The sequence below is a fragment of the Ophidiomyces ophidiicola genome (assembly GCF_022830035.1).
Source record: "Ophidiomyces ophidiicola strain CBS 122913 chromosome Unknown scaffold_4, whole genome shotgun sequence".
Taxonomy (NCBI): domain Eukaryota; kingdom Fungi; phylum Ascomycota; class Eurotiomycetes; order Onygenales; family Onygenaceae; genus Ophidiomyces; species Ophidiomyces ophidiicola.
The window spans coordinates 954,212-977,657 of record NW_026054644.1 but is presented as its reverse complement, the minus strand read 5'-3'; the positions used below and the strand labels follow the sequence as shown (position 1 = coordinate 977,657).

The window sequence follows — 23,446 nt, the reverse complement described above, 5'->3', positions numbered from 1 at the left end:
TCCAATGTCCACCATGCCTATTTTATTGGAAATTCATGTCTGTTAGTGATCAAGGGTTAGGGAGCATTCCGTGCAATACAAAATATATGTTCAAGTGCAATTCTCCTTTATATATAATGCACAAAAGCGCCTGTTACCAGACCTCTACATCACGAACTGGCTGACCATGGGCTACCAGTATACTCCCAAAAGACAAAACTTGGCTTTGAAGCTTGATTTTCTTCATTCGCGGAGGTGAGTTTTGTTTGAGGAAACCCTAGTATCATATACCCATCCTTGCCTTCAATCGCTTTTTTACCCAAAGCACATGAATTGAAGGCAAACCAAGAATCAGATTTAGTGGTGCTATGTCTTGAACAGTCATATTAGTTAGAATTATCAGCCAGTGCTTTTTAGAAGGCCATTAGACGTACAAAGTAGCAATGAATAATTGTATAATCCATGGACTGGGGATTAATCCTTTCCAGGAGATTTTCACTAAATTAGTTTGTGTGCAGTTCTCTTGGTCCGGGACCGAGTATCGACTTAAATACTGATCAATCGTGTCATTGGCATGGATACGTGGGGAGTCCAAAAAAGCGAGAGCAAGCCACTCTTGAATCTCATGACATGTCTCAATAAACGCCGATGTCGCCCTACCTTCGTCTGTAACGAACGTTGAAGGGGTAAGCGGGGGTACTAGGATATCACGGAAAGATGACGTCGTAGACGTGCAAGGGAATATCTGGGGCTGATGCTTCTTAATAGGTGCATCTGTTTCTAAGCATTAGTAAAAGGGTCAATACGGTACCAAGGGAATGGTGATGATTCTGACCCTCGCCTAAGATGCTGGATGTTGACGATAAGTCACAAAATAGCCATGCAACAGATGAGTTTAAAACGTTTTTAAATGCCCATACAATGCGATCAAACCCTTTTTTGCCGTGGAGCATTGAAGGGAGGCGAAGATTTATTTCAACAACTAAATCATTCAGCCACGTCAGCTGAATAGATGATATAGAAGACATACACATACCGTATCTGGTGACCACATGTTTTTTACCTCCACTTTGGATTGGTTTACCTACAAGACCTGCGCGTTCGTAGGAGTTTTTATCTAGCTCTAACGAAAGAAGACCTGACATCGGAAGGTTAGCCCAAACATGTACGAAAGAGTAGAAAATGAGTAAATGTAACGGGAAATCATACCGTCCTTAAGCGAATATACATTATCCACGCCGTGTCTTCCCTCTGAAATCATCAAGATATTACCTACCACATCAACCACACGTCAGGAATGCAAAGTATATGCTCGTAGAGAAAACTTACCAATCTTAATATATTTATTAAAGAATTCACCTTCAATAACATCTAACAGAGACATGAACACCTTCGCATATTCACAGGGGTTAATCTTAGCCGAAATTGCATCCCAGGTAGTCTGAAAAAGCTCATCTGGGAGAAGAAGCTCTATCTATAGGCTAGTTAGGACCAAAGGCTACATATTCACATGAGAAAGTCATGATATAAAGATAGATGGGGCATATAAGTACACACCGAATGCGTAAAGGGATGCCCTGATATCGCTGATAATGGTATTTTTTTGGTTGGCGGCTGTCGTGGATCAATGGAACGGGGAAACTGGCCGATTGTAGTACGGCATTTTTCTTTGTTCAGCGTGGGATCTTCGATGTCGAACATTTTTCTCTACAGCGCGGATTCTGCGACTATCCTACCTTACTATGAAGCTCACGGATATCGAAATGCCTGGGAGAAGCTGAGCTGGAAAGCTAGTTTATCACTCCAGCATTTCGTGCGTGAATAAAATATTCCAATTAGTTGTTCTTAATGTAAGATTCTTCCACAGATCCCACAGGGCGAGCACTGAGCTCAACGAATATTCTTATACGCCAGGACTGAAGTCGGATGCCATGCCGCGAGGGCCATGAGCGGAGGAAGGGTGCTATTCCGATCCCGATGACTAATGTCCGGATTTTCTATTCGCCGGTCCACCCGCTCTCTCTCCGTGAAGCTATCAGACAAGGGCACGAGATAAACAGACGGAGGTTTATCGCCATCTCGACAATCATGGCAACGCGGTGACAGGAAATTAAGATTTGAGACCAGTGGTCTAGCAGGCGCCCAACATGCCACCTCCTCCCCCAACACAGATGATCCACAAAGACCGCTTTAGCTACGCATTCGGCAGGCTGAGGACCCAAACCTATACGGATCCAAATGCTCGCGGGCCTGGCTCCCACAGGTACCTGCAACTCGGAGGGTTTTTAGCGACTCTTAGTTCTGACTCTTATTACCCAGCATTCGTACGCTAGCATGGAATCCAACTGGCCTCCTGATTGCGACTGGCGCGGCGGACCGTACACTTCGAATTTGGAACCCAGAGCGGCCCGATGTGCGAAACTCGACTGAGCTACGCGGCCATGCTTCCGGGATCGAACAGGTTGCTTTTAACCCGGTCAAAGAATCTGAGCTAGCAAGTTGTTCGACCGACGGGACTGTCCGTTTCTGGGATGTCCGATCCAAAAGCTGCGTCAGCCGACTTGATATCGGTGGAGAAGCATTCACTCTCTCTTGGTCCGCAGATGGCACCGTACTCTTAGCTGGAAGAATGGTATTTCCACCTTCTCTAAATAAATACACAGGTTGAAGCCTAATCTATAAAATTTATCCAGGACGATACCCTCGTTCCCATTTCTATAGACTCCCTCTCCTCACCTACAATAAAACCCCCCACAGAAACCCCCAAGTCGACCACACCAGCAACCGCATACAACCTCCTTACATCTCACAAACAAAGTGTTCAAACAAACGGTACCACTTTCTCACATTCGCAGTGCCCAAATGCAGATATATTCCTTACTACCGGCGATGGCACCGTCCAAATCGTTTCTTACCCCTCTTTCACCCCACTACACACCCTTAACGCGCACACCGCCGCCTGCCTCTGCGTATCTCTCTCCCCCACGGCCCGTTACCTCGCAGTTGGCGGCGGTGACTCCCTTATATCACTCTGGGATACAACTGACTGGATTTGTAAACGCACTGTTACTAGTACAGGTGGCGGTGGTGTTCGTGGTATTAGCTGGAGTTGGGATGGCCGGTTTATAGTTGGTGCGTGTGAAGAGGTTGACTGTGCGGGTGTAGGGCTGGAGATCTTCCACGCGGAGACAGGAGATAGTGTATTTACGATTCCTACAGACGGGGCGCATGTTGTGCCTGCCGTGGCATGGCATCCATCTAGATACTTACTTGCATATTCCGTATATGCGGAATTAATGGGAGTGGGTAGTAATGGTTTACGGATAGTGGGTGCCTCTGGGAGCGCCGTATGATGAAAAATGCCGAGAATGTTAACAATTTGCACCTTTCCGCTTTAAGCGTTATAAAATATTATTTGAATAGTATATTCATTATTCAATACCAAAAGGGACTTTCCATATGTAACATTAAAAGCATTATTAAAAATCACGATATATTTATTGTAAAGCATGATTCAGCTGGAGTATCGAAGAGGAACGGGGTCATCAAAGTGTGGATATTGCCAAAATACTCCGTAAAAAAATTCCAACTAACAAATAAAAAAAGTAAAGGAAATCATAATAATATAGTTGATGAGCCTGTCAGATACTCATGTACTCCGAAAGAAAAGACCCTCCCCCTTTTTGGTGCAGCAAGTAAATAAACGCCAGATCCTCATCAAGTTCCGAAGGATATAAATATTAGTGCTGCCAGTTATTCCAATCAATAATGTTGCCCGTTGCATTCTGCATCCAACTAAGGTCTTCAAAGAACATAAGATCTGCGCCTAGGCTGGCAGATGTAATATTTGTGGAAGCTGGGAGTGGATTTCCTCCCTCTTCCGGTTGTGTGCGGTTCTGATTGCTGTAGTTCCAAGACGCAGTAAATCCAAAGGGGTTACCTACTGTAGATTGTACGTTAAATGGATTAAATGTTAGGTCGGGTGCGATAGCGCCGGTATCGAAATCAGGAGACGTTACGGGTATATGAGGTTGGGATTTGGTTTGAGAAGACTTATGTTGTTGTTTTGGGGACGAAGGACCATAGTCGATGGTATGGGGCGATAGGGATATGTTTGATGATGACTGGTGGGTATTGGGTGTTGAATGGTCGGAATTGGATTGCTGGCGGTCACTTGTGGTACTAATGTCCGTTGCCATGTCTATATCCATGGCAAGTGCACGCCTTTGTTCGTCTAATAAAGCCGAAAAGGAAGCTTCCGTTGTATCCCCCGAACTGTTTGGTACACGATAGTACGTTGAGTGAGGAGTCGAGTGCGGTTTTTCTTTGTTATTGGGCTTCTGACGGCTTGGAAGAGAAATATTTGACGAAAATATGCCTTTGGCATACTGTACTTCGCCATCCTGCTCAACACTGGATGTTTTTCGTGTTCCTGTGGCATTTTGGTCTGAAAGAGTTGAATTATCAGGTTTTGCTACGTCCGTCTTCGATTTAATTAGTATTTGCAGAGATCTAAGGATAAAGTAGGCTTCCAACATACCAATTCAGGGTCTGGCTGCTGCAAAGTGCACGGCAAACTAGAGCAGACGACACTAGGAGTCTCCAAGTTGGAATTTTCAAGGTCGAACTCTAGTTGAACCAAGAATGATTGACTTAGTGGGTTTTTGCTTTTCAACGCATTCATAGCGGATATTAAAAATTGAAGTGACGAGCGAACAGTGAGATCCTCAGATCGTGATCTTAGATATTGAACAAAAACACGTGCGGCTACGTATAAACAAAATGAGAGAAACGGGTTCATCTGCCCAACTAGATTAGCTCCGTTACCTATAGTTCTCGATATGAATAGCTTACCACCGTTAAGTCAAGATGGCTTATCATCTTCATGATGTTAGTAATCTGGTCAGCCGCAATTATACAGCGACGTTTACTTTCTGCAGCAATTTGATTGGGCATATGATTCTTTTCTGCTTTGAAAATCGCGGCTTGGTGGAGGCAAATCGTAGATGTATGGATACACATATTGCAGAATACAACGGTAGGGTCGTTAACCCCCTCGGGTAGACGTAAGTGGTTAGGAAGGGATAGTGATGTGTTTAGTAAAATATTGTCAAGGGCGCGATGGCGTTTCCAAAATTCTCCATTCAGATCATGGTCCTTATCATTGGCGGAGGGACGATGGAGATGGTGAAGGTTCCTACCGAGATGACAAGTGAGAATCACAACGGAAGCAAAAGACGAGAGCGTAGAAGCACCCTGGCCAGCCAGGGCGTCAGATAGCGACATGCTCTTCTGTGCTCTACAACTGAGAAATGCTTCGTCAGAGGCAGGGAGATAGGTTAAAATCTGGCCGATAAAAGATTAGGACAAATGTACCATCTAGCGATATTTCCTTCAGTCCACTTACATCTCTTTCATCCACCATCATTGGCCAGCCAGTTCCTACCGAGGCATATCGATCTTGGCAAAAAGCAACCCAAAACGTTCGCCTCCTTTCTTCTCGTTCGGTCCAATCGCGGGCTGGTGGTATACATTGCTTGACGTCTAAACCCAGTCCATCCTGTCGATGTAATCCCATCATAAGAGATAATCTAGTAGCTCTACCCGCACTCATCCACGCCCGAGGGAAATACATCATTTTAAACTCGTAGGAAGTGATCAATACCCAACATTGCGCATGTGCAACAGTAATCAGAGATTCACCAAGACCTTTCATCTCATCCATCTCTGCGTACTTTCGGGCACGCTGATAGAAATGTGGGTGAAGTGATTGGTATCGATCAGTAACTGCAGCTGCATGCGCCCACATCATATATCGAAGACAAATCGGTGGTCTCATCGCAGGAGAAAGATTCATGGCGGCATAGTATCGTGGCTTATGAATCATAGGAGAGGAAGGGTGAATTTTTTGGAAATAGATGTTGTTTCTGATGAATTCATCAGTTAGAGTACGTCACGTAGACAACTATGGACGGGGCACATACAAATCATCGATGGCATCTTGGGTAGGGAGAGCCTCCTCTAAGCCCAAGCCTATCATTTCCCAGGGGACGTCTTCGCCAATTCCAAGATTTGTTGCAGGTATATCCACAGGGTTTGATGGCAGGTCAACATAAGAATAGAGGGGCAAGGAAGATTCCGAATCAGGAGCCGGGGCATAATCTATGCTCTCCATAGAGCCGTTTTGTGATGTTTGGAAACGTGTGTCGGAACTCCCGAGAGGTCCTTGTGGGGTTTCCCCTGCATCTTGTACTTTAAGTAAAGTCTCAACTTGTGCTAGAAGCCTGGGTTAGCAGAGATCTGAAGACTGGATATTGTCCTGTAGAGTATCCCAAGAAACGCACCTAATCGGGCCTCTAATTGTTTGACGTAGCCTCTTTTAGGGCCACTCTTCTTTCTCACTTCGTTATATGCACATGCATGGCCTAGCCGTGTACAGTTCCCGCAATTGGGCTTCACTCCATCGCATCGCAATTTCCGCCTTCTGCACACCGTACAAGCCACTCGTTTGGGGCGCGGAACATATCCCGGGGCAGCATCTTCACCTATTTGCACTTCGCCCGGGGCATCACTTCTTGGCTCCCCAACATTTCCGTCAAGCGCTGCATCAGAAACTACCACTGGTTCGGAGGTATTCACGGCGCTCATACTGGCCCACTCGTTGCTGGAACAAGAGGTGTGCGAGACAACTGGGCCTCTTAAGTCGGGTAAGATATGTGTAGTAGGAGTATAACTTTGCAAAACATAACAGAGAAGACTGGCCGAATTCTCCCACTACAGCAAAGGTCGCCGCCATCGACGTCGAGCTGGCATGTGTCTTACGGAATCATTGCTACCTGGCGCCGATGACATAAGCTAGCGTCGGTTATGTAATCGGACCTGGGGCGACTGCGGCTCTGCCCTAGTCTCTGTTTCAGACTAGCCGGCCCACCGCCCCCTACGTATCGTGCTGCAGAGTGACATAGTTAACTAAGCAGTGGAAATTTATTGGCACCACAAACCTCACTGTAGCCCAATAGCTACATTATGCTCCCCCCTGCTGCGGGCTATTCAAAACGTCATTCAGCCCTCTTTTCTACAGCGTAAAGCCTCTTCTCAGAAGAATGCTTCACCTCCCTCTTTGAACTTGCTCAGCAGGCCATCTACTTGACGCTTTGAAAATGGAGTCATCGAAAGGAGACAGCTTTAACTTGCTTCGCGACGTAGGTCTGTCAGAAGATGAGGATTTTTTGAAAGAATCCTTGGACGCAGAGCGGTGGCTGGAGGCGCGCAAAGCACAAGAGCGCAGCGATGAAGCCGTTCCTGAAGCTTCAGTTGGCGGCAGCGTACCTGTATACGAGTCCGGATCTCCAATACAGCCGTCTTCGAGTCTCTCCACGATTCGCCAATCCTCCTACCTGACTTTAACCGCCATCCCGAGGTCACGAGCCTCCCAGCAGGCGGAAGCTTCCGTGTCGCCTGGTATGCTCATAGGCTCATTTCAGTTGAAAACCGAAAACGCCAATCGCAAGAATACGGCTAATTTTGAAGTCGAATGTATTGACCTTACCCACGATAAGCCAGTTATAGTCGCTTCGTCGTCTCATACAGTTGGGACTGAAACTCAAGGTGCAGCCCAGCCATTGACAGCTGTCTCTTCTCAGTATCAACCCCTACATTATCGACAACAACAGATGCCGCGTGCCCCTTATCCTGGGTATAACTCCGTTAATGCCCCTTCCGCCACCCCAATGCATGGAGAGGAGTTCATGCAACGCCCGTTCACATCTTCGGCATTTCTTCCCGCTACTGCCACCAATGCATCACATATTCAACACAGGAAAGTCGACAGCTCTTCACTAAATGGCTATCTGAATGTAATTCCGCAGCAAGCGCTCCCCAATATTTCCCTACCCCATATACCTTTTGCTCCTATTCTCAATGGCCTTGCGCCTCAATTAGGGTATGTCAATTCCGACTTCTTCGTCTTAGATTAAAGCTAACAAAAAGTTTTGCTAAAGAGGAATATATGATGGCACACGCTCTCAGGATGAAGCAAATGTAGAGCTGAGGAAGCTTCTTGACAATATTCGACCAGACCAGGATCTAGAACGCAACTGCGAAGGCACACCTAGAGCAATGAAATATACGTTGATGGAACACCAGAAACTTGGACTGGCGTGGATGAAATCAATGGAAGAGGGCTCAAATCGTGGGGGAATTTTAGCTGATGATATGGGCCTCGGGAAAACTATACAGGCTCTAGCTCTCATCCTCTCTCGGCCCTCAAGTGATTTCAGTTGCAAGGCTACACTTGTCGTTGCCCCTGTTTTCTTGATGCATCAGTGGAAGCGGGAAATCGAACAAAAGATTAAAACTGGCTCTCAGCTCTCCGTGTATATCCTTCACGGAGACAAGAAAACCACACCATTTTCTATCTTAAGAAAATATGATGTTGTACTAACATCCTACGGTACAGTCGCCTCGGAATTCGGACGTAGGGAGCAGCTTGACCTTGTTGCTCGCCAAACTCCTAATCTTTATCAAAGTCATCCGCTTCACTCTAAACTATCGGTCTTTGGAGAACAGTCAAAGTGGCACCGTGTCATTCTGGATGAAGCTCAATGTATTAAAAATAGGAAAACTAAAGCCGCCCAGGCATGTTGTTATATCGAGTCTACCTATCGATGGTGCATGAGCGGGACTCCAATGATGAACTGTATTAAGGAGCTTTACTCCTTGCTTCGATTTCTTCGCATCGGGCCGTATAATCATTTAGAAAGGTTTAATACGGTAAGCCCATCCCATTGTATTAGCGACATGGGTTGAAATTGATTTGGATGCAGGCATTCTCCCGCCCTCTCCAGAGCGGCAGCCGAAAAGATCAACATGATGCCATGAAAAGGCTACAAGCTCTGCTAAAAGCCACTCTTCTTCGTCGAACTAAGACCTCAAAAATCAATGGGCAACCCATCTTGCAATTACCACCCAAAACGATCGAAAAGATTCATGTGGTATTTAGCGAAGATGAAACAAGGGTTTACAATATTTTGGAAGCTCGGACTCGATCCCAATTCACCAACTACCTAGATGCCGGCACCGTAGGCCGACACTATTCTAACGTTTTAGTTATGTTGCTTCGACTCCGTCAGGCGTGCTGTCACCCACACTTAGTAAAGATTGCTAGGCCGGACCTTGCAATCAATATAGGCAATATTGATCTGATAGGTAATGCGAAGTTACTTAGCAATGAAGTTGTCACACGCTTGACACAGAATGGAGACGTTGAATGCCCTGTGTGTATTGACGCTGTGGACAATGCAATTATTTTCTTTCCTTGTGGGCATAATATCTGTGCGGAGTGTTTCTCAAAGATATCTGATCCCTCTAGAGCTGTGGTGCAGGGCATAGATGGAATACTTGAGATTAAGTGCCCTAATTGCCGTGCTAGAATTGACCCCAAAAAGGTCACAGACAGCAATTCCTTTCAAAAAGTGTTTGTTACCGGGGACTATGTTGATACGGTTGAAAATAACAATGACGACAATGAAGAAAGTGATACTTCCGACGAAGATTCGGACGATTCAGAGGCAGAGCCGTCATATACTTTTATCGACGCTGAAACAGACGTTATTCCAAAGCCTAAGAAGAGGAAGCGAACAGGTACGGTAAAGGAAGATAAGAAGTACCTAGTCGACCTCAAGCGTGCAGGTCTGAGAAACGCCAAAGCGAAGAGAAAATATATACGGCACTTAAAGAAGAACTGGGAAACCAGTACGAAGATAGAAAAGGCCCTTGAGATTATTCGTGATATCGAAAGCCAAGGTAATGGTGAAAAAGTGATCATCTTCAGCCAATTCACGTCTCTTCTCGACCTTCTAGAGGTTCCCATAGCGAGAGAGAGGTGGGGATATCGACGATATGACGGTAGCATGAGTCCAGTGGAGCGCAATGGAGCAGTGCTGGATTTTACGGACAATTCAAATTGCAGAATCATGCTTGTTTCCTTGAAAGCGGGTAATTCCGGGCTAAATCTCGTTTCTGCGTCTCAGGTCATCATTTTCGACCCCTTTTGGAATCCGTACGTTGAAGACCAAGCAATTGATCGAGCCCATCGCATTGGCCAAACCCGGCCAGTTACAGTACATCGGATCCTTGTTCAGAATACGGTTGAAGACCGGATTCTCCAATTACAGGAAGAGAAAAGAGAGTTGATTGAGAGTGCGCTGGATGAGAAAGCAAGTATGAAACTTGGTCGTTTGGAGGTTCATGAACTTGCTTTTTTGTTTGTAAGCTATCCGCTTTGCCTTCGCTCACAATGACACCAATTGATGGCTAACTGTATGATAGAACGTCCCTCGAAACCGCGGACGGTAGATTTTGAGGCAACATACTCCCAATCAACAGCAAAGGCAATTCTTGTTTTCCTGTATTGCCAATTCTCGTACAGTCCCTTCCAACAAACGATTTTCTTTTCCTTTCTTTCTTTTTGACTGGTGCCGATTCTGGCGTGCTGTTCTCTCGATGCGTAAGGATCATTCTGGGTCGCTTATGGGTGGCAATAGTCATTTTTTCGCATTACCATACCCCCCTGCATTGTATCCGGATTGTATTTTCAGTGTTCATTCAGCTTTTACTTCTGCAGTGGCTTTCTACAAAAAAAAAAACATCACTAGCATAGTATTCTGCTGGAGTGTCATCGAGCATGGAACCAACAAGCTCATCTGCAATAAGGACATCTCCTCGCGTTTCGGTGCATGATGCAAGCCAGCCTTTTTGACATTTCTTTCTGTATATCGGGCTCATTGATTTAACCTTAGTATTATCACTTCTACTCGAAATACAGTCATATTTTGAAGCTGCTCCATAAACTCTCGCCAGCCCCCTCACCCCTCTATAGAGCAGGATGCCCACGGAGTTGATTTGTTGCACTCTGTTTACAATGGATATCAAAGGCTACTTTGACTTTTAAAAATGAACAGCAATAACATGCTCCCCTGTTTCAGCCCAAGAGCGTGAAGCTTCTCCTATTATCATTGTTCGCATAAAATCCATAGATCATTAAATCAAGTAGGGTTGATGGGTTCCTTTTTTTGCATCCTGCCGTCTAAAATATTTTTCAAATTATTGAAACTTCATAGTAGTATTGTGATTTTGTTTCGCAGGTTTTGTAACAGGAAGAAAATTGACCCTTTCTCCATTCACTCTGCGCTCCAGATCACCCTCATAATTTCAAGTTTTAACCAATCACTTTACAAGTCACCATCTTCTTCATCAGGCAAAGGCATCTGAGCAGCCCGTTCCATCTCCAGCCGCTGTTCCTCGAGGAGAGCATGGTTAACTTCAACTTCAGGAGGAGCGAGGGCGGGTGCGGCAACAAAGTCCTAAAAACAATGTTAAAAAAATATAATTTCCATATCAGAGAATACTAACCAGAGTCTGGTTACCAACAAGTTTTCTAGCGAGCCACAAAAATGGCTTTTCGAAGTTGTAGTTGGACTTGGCAGAGATATCGTAGTATTGGAGGTTCTTCTTGCGGTGGAAAGTAATCGTCTTAGCCTTAACTTTACGTTCCTTAACATCGACCTTGTTGCCACAGAGGACGATTGGGATATTCTCGCAGACGCGGGTCAAATCGCCTAGATCACAATTAGTCTCTATCGTAAGAAAACTAGGAACTCTGAAACTAAATTGTCACTTACGGTGCCAGGAGGGAACATTTTTATACGTGATACGCGAAGTAACGTCGAACATGATAATACCGCACTGGCCATTGATGTAGTAACCATCTCTGAGACCACCGAATTTCTCTTGGCCGGCGGTATCCCACACATCGAACTGGATGGGACCCAGGTTCTATTCATATTGTTAGAGGATTATAGAAGGTACACACGCGACCGATAGCAACGTACCGTAGTGAAGCCGAGAGGGTGGACTTCGACGCCAAGTGTGGCAATGTATTTTTTCTCGAATTCACCAGTAAGATGGCGTTTGACGAAAGTGGTCTATGTCGATAAATGTAATGGTCAGCAAGCGCGTTTTACCTCGCTCGATAACCAAGTCGAGATCAGTGAGGGACATCAGGGTGGCCAACGCGGGGTAGTCGGCAGTTGACTGCCCGCACAGCGTTAAAACTCGAAGCAAAGCAAAAGACCAAACAAATGCAGTAACATGTTAGGATTCTCACCTTGCCTGTACCACCATCACCAACAAGCACCAATTTGAAAGTAGGTGTGCCTTGGTTTTGGGGAGCAGCCATAGTGGTGGAGATGTGGTATTAGTACGCAGAGAAAAAGGAAAAAAAGGCAAAAAGGATGTTTCAGAGCTCAGGGTAGAGAGCCGTCCGATGCACTTGAGTCTGGTGCGTGGGGCCGAAGAGCAGGAAGGGGGGGAGAGATAGAATGCGGGTGGTGGTGGGTTGGGTTGGTGATGGAATTTTATCAAGCAGGAGAGCAACAATTCAGGCGGCGTCGTCGCAGCCAAACAAAAACGGTTGTTGGGCACTGGGCATCACGTGAATTCTGACTCAGCGGCCCAAAAATGCTATCCGGCGGGCGAGAGCGGCCACAGTGGGCAAACTTGCAGTGGGGATTGGAAATATGTTTCTAGCACTGCTCGGTTTATTATTGAGGCGGCGCATTGCATCTTCATCAAGGAGGACACTGAATTTAATTCTAAACCTACACTTGAGCCTCCAAACCCCGCCAACTTCAAGCTTCATCCCTAGCCCATGGGTTACACACCAGTTGTGGTAGCGTTGAACCACTTCCCATAAATATACAGTGCTTTGGTATTCCTAGATCATGTTACGTATGCGCGGAAGAATATTTCAGAGTTATGAAGGCAAGTCGAGCTGTTGTAACTCATAGCGGAACTAGATGGCACCCCAGTAACCCCCGCCCTCCCCAGTCGCGACGAGGAGTGAGTTGCAAGATGAGATCCGTGACATTTTGGCCAGGTTCACTAGGTCTTACAACTTTGACTATTAAAGGCACCTATCACGGTACTATAAGCAATGCTTTTTCAAGTTGTAGTATACTCGACTCACCCCTTCACTATTCGTAACAACTTCCGAGATCTTTTTAAGATTCTCGTGGTTCATCCAGTTAACAGTCCCAAAACTTCGAATCTTATCACCAGCCTTCAGTCCTGCTTGCGCTGCTGGACTACCATCTGCCACACTATTGACCCTTACAAATGGTGTTTCTTCCAGGTCGTTTTGCCCCGAAGCGGTGTCGGTACGCTCAGAAACGGCAGCGGGCATCGGAGCATTACCAGACATCTCCCCTCGAGCCTCGCGATCTTTAATATCTGCAAAATAGGCATGCACCCCCTGCTCAAGCTTCGACATAACTGCCTTGTGATCATTACGGAGGTGGATTATTCGACTCCGCGTGGTGCGAACTGATAAGTTCCCAAATATCATTAGCAAGCCATGCCTACAACCTGGAGGATAAACTCATACTCTGAGCAATATCAAGGTCATCCCTTGGGTATCCATCGAAAGTGAGCAAGGGTGTTTCCATAGTTACTCCATGCTAGCAGAGGTAAGGTCAAGTCAACCCAAGTGTCTGTATGAATTTGTCCAGGGGGTGGAGAAATAACAAGAATCAACAAAGCTTACAAACTGAAGAATCCCACTAAGCGCCTTTAACTCCGCTTCGATATTCTCCTTTTCGTGGTAAAGTTCGTTGATACTGAGTCTTGAGATATCTCTCCCCGCGCCCATGCCAGAGGTGGGGCCAGATGGCACAGTCGGAGCGTGTAGTTCATCCATAGGTATTCCCATATCAGAGACTCCTTAGCTTTGCAAAGGGGGTTTTCATGGTCAGAAGAGGATAATCCTGCAATGACGTCGAGCTCACCTCCGCCACCAACCGCGTGGTTAATGATATCCGACATGAACCCAGTCAAAACCAGATAGTTAACTAGCTCAACGCCAAGCCCCGCCCAAACCAAGCTCCAGATTGAATTTCTTCAGTCAGCGACTCAGCGGAGGCATCTATCTGCACTTGTGGCCGTTCACTGGCGCAAAACAGGAACACTCTCATATTAGATAAAAGTGATCATAGTTAATACCACGCTTTAAGGGAGGTGAAATTGGTGCTCCGATACTAAGCAACAATGCCGAGTACATCAACATTGGTCTGATTTTTGCATTCCAGGCTAGTACTACACACATGTTGTTTTAATGGTTTTCTACATCTCGAATCCTAACCCTTGGCTTTATCATTATAGAAGCATACATACATACATACTTATCACCCTTCGAAACCGCTAATGCTGTCATCAAATACCTTGAATTACTGGGATAAACGCAAGCTGTCAATCGTTCTCTCACTATCCCGAGAACCCATGCTTAAACGAGCCACTACGGTGATTTTGTAAACCGTGAGGAGTTCCCTTCTGATATTAATGAATATGCCCCGTGAAGTACAGTCTACCTTATACCCAACACAGGTTCTCTCTTGCATTTGTGTTAGATAGACTCTAAACCAGTCAAGATCGGGCGGAGCATAAACCTTGCCTTGGTGACTTTTTAACTGTCTGGGTGGTTTGCGAGGCAAGAGACATGTTGCTCTCGAAGTAATGGCCGAAGGACTTCGAGATTATGAGTACTATATTCTCAAGGACGTAAAGGCTACATCTCATTCTTCACATAGTTCAACATCTTTGTTAGGAATAGAGATGATGCACAGTTAGAGGTCCTGGACAGTCTTCACATAGGCGCCTTCTAAGACTCTTTTAGGGGTGATTATCCAAGTTGCGAGAAAATAAGAAAGAATAAGAGAATAGGTCTACGGACACGGTAAAACCACTGTTCAACAAAACAAAGGGCCCATCGTCTACCACACTCATGTTGGACCTCACAGAATCGCTGTTGTGAGAGTACATGTACACGATAGCTTGGAATGAGAAACCTCCAAAAAAGTGTGCCTCTGTCAGGTATGCTTCGGGGAGATAGGTGAATAATTTGTATACCATTTGGGATATTGTAGTGCCGAGTTTCAGTGCTAGGCCAAAATCACCCAGGAGATTGGTTGAGACGATTATAAAAAAACTCACTGAGTACTCCCTCTGGTACACAAGCAAGCAACTATTCTTCCCGCTATTGCTCTGTTCTTTACCTGATAAAGAATATGTAAACTGGGCTGCTCCCATAGCTCTGGTGCCCCGGATTTCTCACAAAACGCTAAACTAGCTGGAAGGCATACCTCCTCTCCTATCTTTGTTCGTCAGTGATCCCTTCATCACCGCCGAGCCTCTGTCGCCCTTTCCCCAATTTGGCCGTTACGCGGGTCTAGTGATGCGATGTTTTCAGAAGAGCAGGTTTCTGTTCTTCTCGTGCATTTTTCTCTTGTTCACACTTGTTCTCATTTTCTCTTGCTTCATGGATGTGGTGGATTGGCCATTATGAGCCCAAGCACGGAAGAAGGCACCCTAGAAGAGTTCATCTTGGAGAACTATCCGGATGCCAATCTTCTCGATACAATCGGTGAGGGTGTGATCGAGGCCACTGAAGCAAGCTCAAGGGAGGCGCGTTCATCCTCTGGTTTCAGGAGCTGGGTCAGAAGTATCCGAAACAGCAGAAGTGGCTTTTCTCGAGGACCCACGCGTTTTGTGACCGATTGGCCCGAGGATGAGGGTCTAGATGAGAGCTATCGCATGTTCTCTGAACAGCGAATTAGCCGTGACGACGCTTCCTTCGTGACATCCTCTTCGTTTCTGCATAGTATCAAGACAGCTACTATGAGCCTGGCAAGCTTGAGCGTTTTGAATCGAGGACGATCAAATACTCAAGGGAGCAGCCATCATCGCAGCAGTACCTTTTCTGGCTCCGATCCCCGAAGATCAATGGAAAGCAATAAGCTTAGTACAAGTGTCTCCCTCGATGAACTCGCCTGGAGTCACGCAGTTAGGAGGCACAGAGTCATTCAAGAGTTGATTGACACGGAAACTTCTTACATCGCAATATTAAGGAATCTGTCACAGGTAAAATGTTGTCAAGTTAAATCTATTGCACTGTCTAACAGGTATCCAGGGCCTCTCACTGGTCTTCATCACTCCGTCCGCCGTCCGCCGTTGTGTCGATTCACTCATCACTCTTCATGAGAGCTTGCTAGATCGCTTCCTACATCGCCCGAATTCTTCCCAGTCAAGCTCAGTGTTCTTTTCAGCAAGCAGAAGTCGTCAAGTCAAGCGTGGCAATGCGAACTCTTCAGCTCCTTCAGGCACGAATAATGTATTTTTGGATCCTAGAAAGCCGCGTGGACAAGCAAGCTCGCGAAGTCAGCCTCTCAGAATTGCTGCCGCTGCTCCAAAAGAGGCGGCCGATATAGCAAGCATCATAGAAGCACATGTAGCCTCCCACATAAATCTACATTTAGGAGACAATTGCTAACATTACGCATCGCAGCTGCCGAGATTTTTGATATACAGAGAATATATTGCAAAATACCCATTGCTGCAAACTGAGGTTGAGGTGTTCAGACACTCAAAACAAAATTGGCAAGCATATGACCAGGGCCTTGAAGCCTTATTCCGAACCGTTCAGCCGCTCAGCTCGCGAGAAAAATATGCCAATCACGCCCGAACCATAAGTGACCTTCTTATACAGGTATGGGTAATTCGGAGTTTAAGATAGCGAATACTAATATATACGGTGATAGCCAGTGCAAAGGCTTTGCAAGTATCAGCTCTTCCTATCCGACTTGCTCAAATGTACCCCGGCGTCACACTGTCCGACCACGCACGAGATACTTCAGGGGGTATATCAAAAGGTCGTTGAAGTGACGGCAGATGTTAACAGCAGCTCTGCAGACCGTCTCACCTTAAGTCGGCTAAGGCAGACAATGGAGCTTCAGCTGAAGCTTGAATTCCCTTCGAACGAGGTACAGCGTGCAACTCCCGCAGCCTCCTACTGGAAAACCTTGTGTATATGGCCTAACTAAGTTTCCAGGAATATCGCGATCTGCTCAAGGTATTTGGGCCAATCAAAGTGTGCGGAGCACTTCATATCACTTACCAGGCTCGTGATATGGTGAATGGGGTATACATGGCATGTGCATTATTTGGATCCCACTTGCTACTAGCTATTTCAAGTAGTGATCGGGAGAAGTTCAGAGTTATGGGAATCGTTTTCCTCGGTGGAGCAAGGTTGGAGGAGACAGTCAATGGAATAGGTATGTGATGTTCTCATGTTGCTCAATGCTTCAAGTTTTGACCGTTGATAGGCCTGCATTGTGCCACACCTTATTCCTGGAAACTTGTTTTTAATTTCGAGGAAAACCTCGTGGAGCTAATGTTCAGTGCCTGTTCAGCAAAGGAAGAAAGCGAGTGGGTCCGACATTTGATATTGGAAATGGCTCCTGAAAATAGCACACAGCCTGGTGCTGGAAGTCCTAGAGGGAAATCGAGCCTGTATTTCGATATAAAGCCACTCCAGGCTATGATAGTGAATGACCGCCTCCTTGGAGTCGCGCGTCGTACTTCCATTCACGGTACTTTGGTGACGCTCGCCAGTCCGGACTACCAGCGTATTTATATCAAGGGCACTTCCGCGATACCCATCAATCAATCAAACCGCCCGCCATTGGGGAGGTCCCAGTCTGTCCAAAACGCTGAACGAGACATTGTTATCGCCCCAAAAAGACAAAAACGAGTCAAGCTAGAGAAACGACTCTCGGATGTTTGGACACGCGATATCATCCCATATCCAGGGATGCCAGTTCAAGGCCTCGGGGAGGCCTTTATGCGATCCTCGACTGACGCATTGATGGGAAGACTTACGAGTTTGCCACAATTTGGTCGACGCGCTAATAGCAACCGGATGATTGTAAGAACTAAGAGCATAGAGCAGTTCACAATTCAAAAGGATGACGCCAACAATAAGGAGGACGACGAGGATGACCCCAGCAGCCCTTCTCTAGAAAAAGAGAAAGACCAGGATGAAGAAGCCGACAAGTTTGATCTGAAAAGTACCATTATTGAAACTCCTAGATCCCAGCGTCGAGGATTCATGTCGCTTCGCAAGAAATACTCAATGTCAACTGAGTGCGATTCCGGACAAGGACCAGTTGAAATTCTTCCAAAAGCGATGAAACAAAGCTTGCGCAAGCGGCTGAGTGTGGCTTTGTTCAGAACGGGCTCTCCTAGCAGATCTCGTCGCTTCAAGTCGGTTGAGGTATGAGAAAGTGGCGAGGATCAGTTATGCCAAAGGGTTTTCTTATGGCGGACGACATTTGTGAGCGGGGGAGTCGAATTTGGAGGTTGAAATTTGCGAAGTAAAAAATCTTGTACTTAGAACGCAAAAGACCAGAGACATGTCTCTAAATACAGCACCATTGTTCTGCCGTAGTCGCGCACGTACATTATAGACGGCAGTGGATTCCATAGGTCAGCATAATTGCCGTTGGGCCGGTGCACAGAGAGCGCGAGGTCGATGACAGACAAGCGTTTTGGGCGGATCGTCGCCTATGACGAAGATGACGTCGTTGAGGGCGGGCGGGTGACATCAGCGCTCCGCCATTTTGTATGGCGGAAGCAGGTACTCCGCGGGCTCGGCCAACAATTCCCAGGGCAATGATGTAGGCCCGGGCTGGCGCTATATATGTGCTTGACTTTTCCACGGGAGAAAGAGAGGCTGCAATTGACTCCATACCCGCGCATATTCCCGTCGTTCTTCACGAGATATATCCATAACTAGTTACATACCTATACAAAGACACACCGATTTGCAAAAGAATCCGCTCGCATTTTCATTATCTAGCTAGCTACCATTATTACCGTCCTAGTCAACCAAGTCCCCACGATCATCGAGAAGAAAAAAAAAAAAACCAACAGACGTGACAATGGCCCGCGGCAACATCGACGTCTACAAGGTCTTCTACAAGGGCGACCACGACGACTTCGTGGTGTTCGTCGAGGACGTGGCGGCGGTGCAGAACTGGAGAAAGGACCGGTCGATCCCGCTATCGCAGGTGGTCAACGGCTTCAAGGTGTTTTGCACGCATCGGTATGGGGCCTTTCTTTCTTTTCTTTCTTTCATTCATTCATTCACCGCACAAAGCCATTGCTGATCTCCAATTTTTTTTTGTTCGAACGACCCAGGCAAGGCGCGCAGGGCATCTACGACGGCGCCAGCAAGGCGCTGCTGGAGAGCGAGTTCGGCACGTCCAACGAGGACGACGTCGTGACGAAGATTCTGGAGAAGGGCGAGATCCAGGAGAGCGAGGTGGGTCATTTAACTAACTAACTAACTACACATCACACCATGCAGCTCCTGCATGTCTTTCTTGACATAGAGAGAGAGAGAGTGTGTGTGTGTGAGAAGAGTCTTGAGCTGACGAAAAACCGCAGAACCGAGAACGTAATGGATCGAAGAATGATTCCAAGGGGGTGTACATGTCGCGTTAGTTAGTGCGACGGGAACGCGAGCCGTTTCTGCTGGGTGGTAGAAGGAAAGGGGGCGTATGACGTAGGGATGCATGACGTGTGTGGACAGGGTATGTTGGAACAGAGTGCCAGACCAGCCATGCTGCTACGGGGATGAATATGCATGTCTTGTCTTATGCTATATACAGCAACAAGGGGGGAGGGAGGGAGGAAAAAAGGACCACGGACCGCCCCATTGTTTGTTCTACATACTATATGCAAATTGATTAACTACATGTCCAAGGCTCATTTTCTTTTTTAGCGATCATCGCGGGTTGGGACCAGCCCAAATTGTAGCATCCAGAGTGTGTGAAGCATATGTCAGGAATCAGAAGGTCTTCTCTCGTCAGTAGGTACAGGGAATATATATATATATATAGCGTCGCACGGAGGGTAAAAGGGGGTATTTGGAGAATCGGCGTCGCCAGAAACGCAGGCGGCGACATAAGAAAAAGGGGTAAGTTATACACAAAGATGACGGGGGAAAATATAAGACGCATTGGGACGTACAGATCATGATGGAATACGGAGTACAAGGCAACGATAAACACCAAGAAAGAAAGAGAAAAAAAAAGACCAAAAAAGGGAAAAGGGAAAAAAAAAAGTAGTTTTACGGAGGGTGATCCACCTCGCTTTGACATCGCCCTTAGAAGTGTTCTTTCCAGAACCTGAAGCGCACCTCTCGCGACGTGCACTCCTTGGCCGCCTTTCTGATCTCCTTGGCGGCGACATTGGGCCCGCAGAAGTACACGCCGACGTCGGTCCGCAGCGAGGCGTCGAGGCCGGGCATGTAGGTCTGGTCGACGAGGCCGGAACGCAGGGCGGTGAAGAAGCTGCGGAAGTCCGGGCGACCGAACTTGGTGCCGGTGCGCAGCTCGGTCAGCGGATCGACCTGCTGGCCGACGGAGTTCAGCATGATGTTGGCGGCGGTGTCCTGGTCGAAGCGCTGCGTGAGGTAGGTGTGGATGCGTAGGAACTGCTGGCCGGCGCGGGCGTCGGCGGCCGACTGCGATTCCAGCGAGGACAGCAGCGCGTGGAACCACTCGAAGGAGCTGGTGTCGCGGCAGATCCAGATGAACTCGACGCGGCGCAGGCGCGTGGGCGGGTTGGGTCCCGCGCGGAGGTGCCAGATGTTCTTGAGGATGGCGGCCCAGGGCGTCACGCCGATACCCGTGCCAATGAGCACGGCGATTTCGTTGTCGAAGACGTCCTCGGCGGGGGCGCCGTAGGGGCCGTCAATGCGGATCTTGGGCATGGTCTGACCATTCTGCACGGCAATTTCGTACATTCCAAGAGGGTCAAGGCCGTTGATATCCTTGGATTGCTCGGGACCGCAACCTAGACGGTTTCCAAGAGCCTTGGTCCAGTCCCCAACTTGGCGGATGTGGATACTGATGTAGGGGTCAAAGGGGCAGGATGTGATAGTGAAAGGATGCCACTGGGCGCGCGAAATGCCGGGAACCTGAATGAACAGCCACTGTCCGGCTTTATATTTCATGCTTGGCTTGCTGAACTGGATTTCCATGGCGTCTGGCGGAAGATTGTTAGTATCCAAAGCTCAAAAAGGTAATCATAGAAATTCGAGCAAGGCGTACCGTATGGGTGTCTAACGACCTTTGTAATCTTGGTCTCTCGTGCAGCACGCACTTCGCGATACAGTCGCTCGATGAGGTAGATGCCACCGCCCCACAGCTCCCATCTCCAGCCTTCGTAGCCAATACAGTGGTTCCAGAATTCGTCACCGGCAAGTGGAGAGATGGGCTTCAGAGTGTCACGCACGAAGCAGCCAGTGGCATGAGTGTAGAGGCCAAGCATGAATGGGATGAAAAGATGATGGGTGTACCAGAAGGTCTCGAAGGCTTGCTGCCTGATGCGGGCGTGGGCGGTGGTGTACATTAGAAGCATGCACAAGAGCATGATGTGGCCCGTGATACCGCCGGCCTGGGTGTAATGAATCTGGACAGCGGTTTCCTTGCGGACCTGGGTTTTCTCGACGTTGAAAAAGCTGAGGATTCTGCATTAGTAAAGCGGTTTTCTGGCTCCGATTGAAAGAAAAAAAAAACCAACTTACTTGACATAATGAGCGATGGTATGCACCAAACTGAAGAAAAGCATAGAATAAGCAACTTGTCGGTGGAACCACTGCGACTCGTCGAGTGGAAGCCATCTGAACTTGGGTCTGACGTATCGCAGCAGCGTCCTGCACATGGGGAGGAGAATGAGAGCGCCATCGACGGAGAGCACCAAGCCGGCGCCTCGCGAAATCCACACGGAGAACTGTAGGGTATTAAGGGGAGCGAGTCGGATATCCGCGGCCTGCTTGTACCTGGACGGAGGTCAGCGATCACGAAGAGGAAGGACTCTGGTCTGGAGTAGGGCAGGGAGCGCATACCATCCAAAAATGAAAATGCCAATGTGCAAACCGTAGAAAAGAAAGTAGAAGAGGAGCTTCGAGCCACCGAAGTGCCGGCGCCACGTTGAATGCTCCATGATGCCGGGCGTCAGGCAATTCCCATGCACGGAGAGGGTTGTTCACAGAAGAGCGACAGGAAAGAAAGAAAGAGAGAGAGAGAAGAAAGAAAAGAGCGAAGAGAGAGAACAGGGAGCCGCTGGGGCGTCAGGAGTCCAATCTCGGCGCGGAGGTTGGTAATAAGAGAACGAGCGGGCGGCAGGCAGAGGGCGGACAAGAGGCCAATGACATAAGAGGGCCAAAAAAGAAAGAAAAGGAAGAGACGAGGAAGAGCGGCGTTCGACGCTAGGGCAGGGCCGGGGAGCATCAATATTAAGGGAGGTGAAGCAGGGCCAGGTGTAGCAGATTGAGAAGCGATATCAGACGGTTGGGTCGGGTCTGGCGGGTGCGGGCGCGAGCAGAGGAGGGCGGGCGACGGGGTTTCGCGAGGCTGGATCGGGACACAAGCGTCAAGCTTTCCCCTGGGCGGACGGAGAGTTTTCGCGGGCAGGCAGGCAGGCAGGCAGGCAGCGTGGTTCGTGGGAGAGAGACGATCTTCCGGGACGGCGGTCACGACGGCGGGCTGGACATGGCGAGGGAAGAGAGGTAGCGAAGGGAGAGAAGTGTGAGAGCGCACAAGCGAGGGAAAGCGATGTGTGTTTGTTTGTAGAGAGAGGTGAGGGCGTAGCGAAATTGAGGAGCGGGCAGACAGCAGCTGGGGTGAAGCGGCGGGCGTGCGGGCGGGTTGGGCGAGGGAGCGGTTCCGGGGCAGTTCGTGTCTCAGAGCGGAGAATTCGCAGCGGCTGCGGCACTGATGCGACGGGGCGAGTTTGGCCCGGGGGGTGGGCAGCAGGCGATGGCGTGTAACTAGCGCTGGTAGGTGGGTGGTTGAGTATGGAGTAGCAGCAACCAGGTAAGCCGGTAGTTAGGCGTGGTGGTGGTGGTGGTGGTGGTGGTCATCATCTCAGCGAGAGTGAGCGACCGTGCTGTCAGTCGAGCGGGCGGATCGGCGGGCGTGAAGAACGGCTAAATTTAGCGGTGGGTGAGTGGCAGGCACCGAACCTAGCGAGGGTGGGAGTGCCTGGCGAACTCTAATACGAATAATACTCCAAGTCCATGCGCAGGATCGCCTGCCGCCCGCCCAGTACGCCCCGTCACGCCCGTCACGTCACGTCACGCCATGCATGCGACGCTCGCTTGGGCTAGTCGCCCAGCTTATGTCACCGCCCCAACCCGGCTAGCGGCCTGCCCCGCCCCACATGGCCTGCCCGCCAATCACCGCCCCGCCTGGCCCCGCCTGGCCCCGGCGCCAGCCCGGTTCTGTGCGCTGATTGGCCGCTTGCCTTCGAGAAGCGCTGTTTGTGCTGCTGCTCACCGTCTGTCCCGCCGAGCCCTGCAGCCGCTGCAGAACCCGCTCGCTCGCTCCCCTCGCTTGCGCACCCGGCTGTCGCTGTGCCCATCGCTACTACTACTACTCTCTCGCCCGTCCATCGCATTCTCACCATTCTTAACGAACTACTAGTCCATTATCTACCTCATCTCGCTGCTACACGCCTCTGTTTTGTCTCTGCGCCACCCGCTCCGCGCCAGATTCCAGGAGCGCCG

At 48.3% G+C, this 23,446-nt stretch overlaps 9 protein-coding genes across 9 annotated transcripts; 4 read left to right on the top strand and 5 right to left on the bottom strand.

The window, feature by feature from the left end:
• Positions 1-149: 149 nt before the first annotated feature.
• LOZ57_001768 (uncharacterized protein) lies at positions 150-1,680 on the bottom strand (the record flags this gene model as incomplete). The annotated part of the gene is made up of 7 exons (XM_049250851.1): positions 150-351; positions 414-753; positions 815-961; positions 1,016-1,117; positions 1,189-1,251; positions 1,309-1,453; positions 1,537-1,680. The coding sequence occupies 7 exons, from the start codon at positions 1,678-1,680 to the stop codon at positions 150-152; spliced, it is 1,143 nt and encodes a 380-aa protein (XP_049110435.1).
• Positions 1,681-2,126: 446 nt separating this feature from the next.
• Positions 2,127-3,332, top strand: LOZ57_001767 (uncharacterized protein; the record flags this gene model as incomplete). Its single annotated transcript, XM_049250850.1, has 3 exons — positions 2,127-2,242; positions 2,299-2,611; positions 2,673-3,332. The coding sequence occupies 3 exons, from the start codon at positions 2,127-2,129 to the stop codon at positions 3,330-3,332; spliced, it is 1,089 nt and encodes a 362-aa protein (XP_049110434.1).
• A 387-nt stretch (positions 3,333-3,719) lies between these two features.
• On the bottom strand, positions 3,720-6,627 carry LOZ57_001766 (uncharacterized protein; the record flags this gene model as incomplete). Its single annotated transcript, XM_049250849.1, has 6 exons — positions 3,720-4,463; positions 4,520-4,780; positions 4,834-5,325; positions 5,387-5,906; positions 5,964-6,255; positions 6,324-6,627. 6 exons carry the CDS (start codon positions 6,625-6,627, stop codon positions 3,720-3,722), a joined length of 2,613 nt encoding a protein of 870 aa, XP_049110433.1.
• A 512-nt stretch (positions 6,628-7,139) lies between these two features.
• On the top strand, positions 7,140-10,335 carry LOZ57_001765 (uncharacterized protein; the record flags this gene model as incomplete). The annotated part of the gene is made up of 4 exons (XM_049250848.1): positions 7,140-7,921; positions 7,980-8,751; positions 8,805-10,247; positions 10,309-10,335. 4 exons carry the CDS (start codon positions 7,140-7,142, stop codon positions 10,333-10,335), a joined length of 3,024 nt encoding a protein of 1,007 aa, XP_049110432.1.
• An 875-nt stretch (positions 10,336-11,210) lies between these two features.
• GSP1 (GTP-binding nuclear protein gsp1/Ran) lies at positions 11,211-12,217 on the bottom strand (the record flags this gene model as incomplete). The annotated part of the gene is made up of 5 exons (XM_049250847.1): positions 11,211-11,342; positions 11,392-11,597; positions 11,661-11,814; positions 11,871-11,963; positions 12,146-12,217. 5 exons carry the CDS (start codon positions 12,215-12,217, stop codon positions 11,211-11,213), a joined length of 657 nt encoding a protein of 218 aa, XP_049110431.1.
• Positions 12,218-12,821: 604 nt separating this feature from the next.
• Positions 12,822-13,687, bottom strand: NAS2 (putative 26S proteasome regulatory subunit; the record flags this gene model as incomplete). Its single annotated transcript, XM_049250846.1, has 4 exons — positions 12,822-12,953; positions 13,007-13,362; positions 13,424-13,496; positions 13,583-13,687. The coding sequence occupies 4 exons, from the start codon at positions 13,685-13,687 to the stop codon at positions 12,822-12,824; spliced, it is 666 nt and encodes a 221-aa protein (XP_049110430.1).
• A 1,685-nt stretch (positions 13,688-15,372) lies between these two features.
• LOZ57_001762 (uncharacterized protein) lies at positions 15,373-18,148 on the top strand (the record flags this gene model as incomplete). The annotated part of the gene is made up of 6 exons (XM_049250845.1): positions 15,373-15,951; positions 16,001-16,318; positions 16,376-16,576; positions 16,629-16,850; positions 16,919-17,141; positions 17,193-18,148. 6 exons carry the CDS (start codon positions 15,373-15,375, stop codon positions 18,146-18,148), a joined length of 2,499 nt encoding a protein of 832 aa, XP_049110429.1.
• A 661-nt stretch (positions 18,149-18,809) lies between these two features.
• Positions 18,810-19,374, top strand: LOZ57_001761 (uncharacterized protein; the record flags this gene model as incomplete). Its single annotated transcript, XM_049250844.1, has 3 exons — positions 18,810-18,973; positions 19,069-19,192; positions 19,318-19,374. 3 exons carry the CDS (start codon positions 18,810-18,812, stop codon positions 19,372-19,374), a joined length of 345 nt encoding a protein of 114 aa, XP_049110428.1.
• A 664-nt stretch (positions 19,375-20,038) lies between these two features.
• LOZ57_001760 (uncharacterized protein) lies at positions 20,039-21,882 on the bottom strand (the record flags this gene model as incomplete). The annotated part of the gene is made up of 4 exons (XM_049250843.1): positions 20,039-20,922; positions 20,988-21,397; positions 21,464-21,718; positions 21,785-21,882. The coding sequence occupies 4 exons, from the start codon at positions 21,880-21,882 to the stop codon at positions 20,039-20,041; spliced, it is 1,647 nt and encodes a 548-aa protein (XP_049110427.1).
• Positions 21,883-23,446: the final 1,564 nt, after the last annotated feature.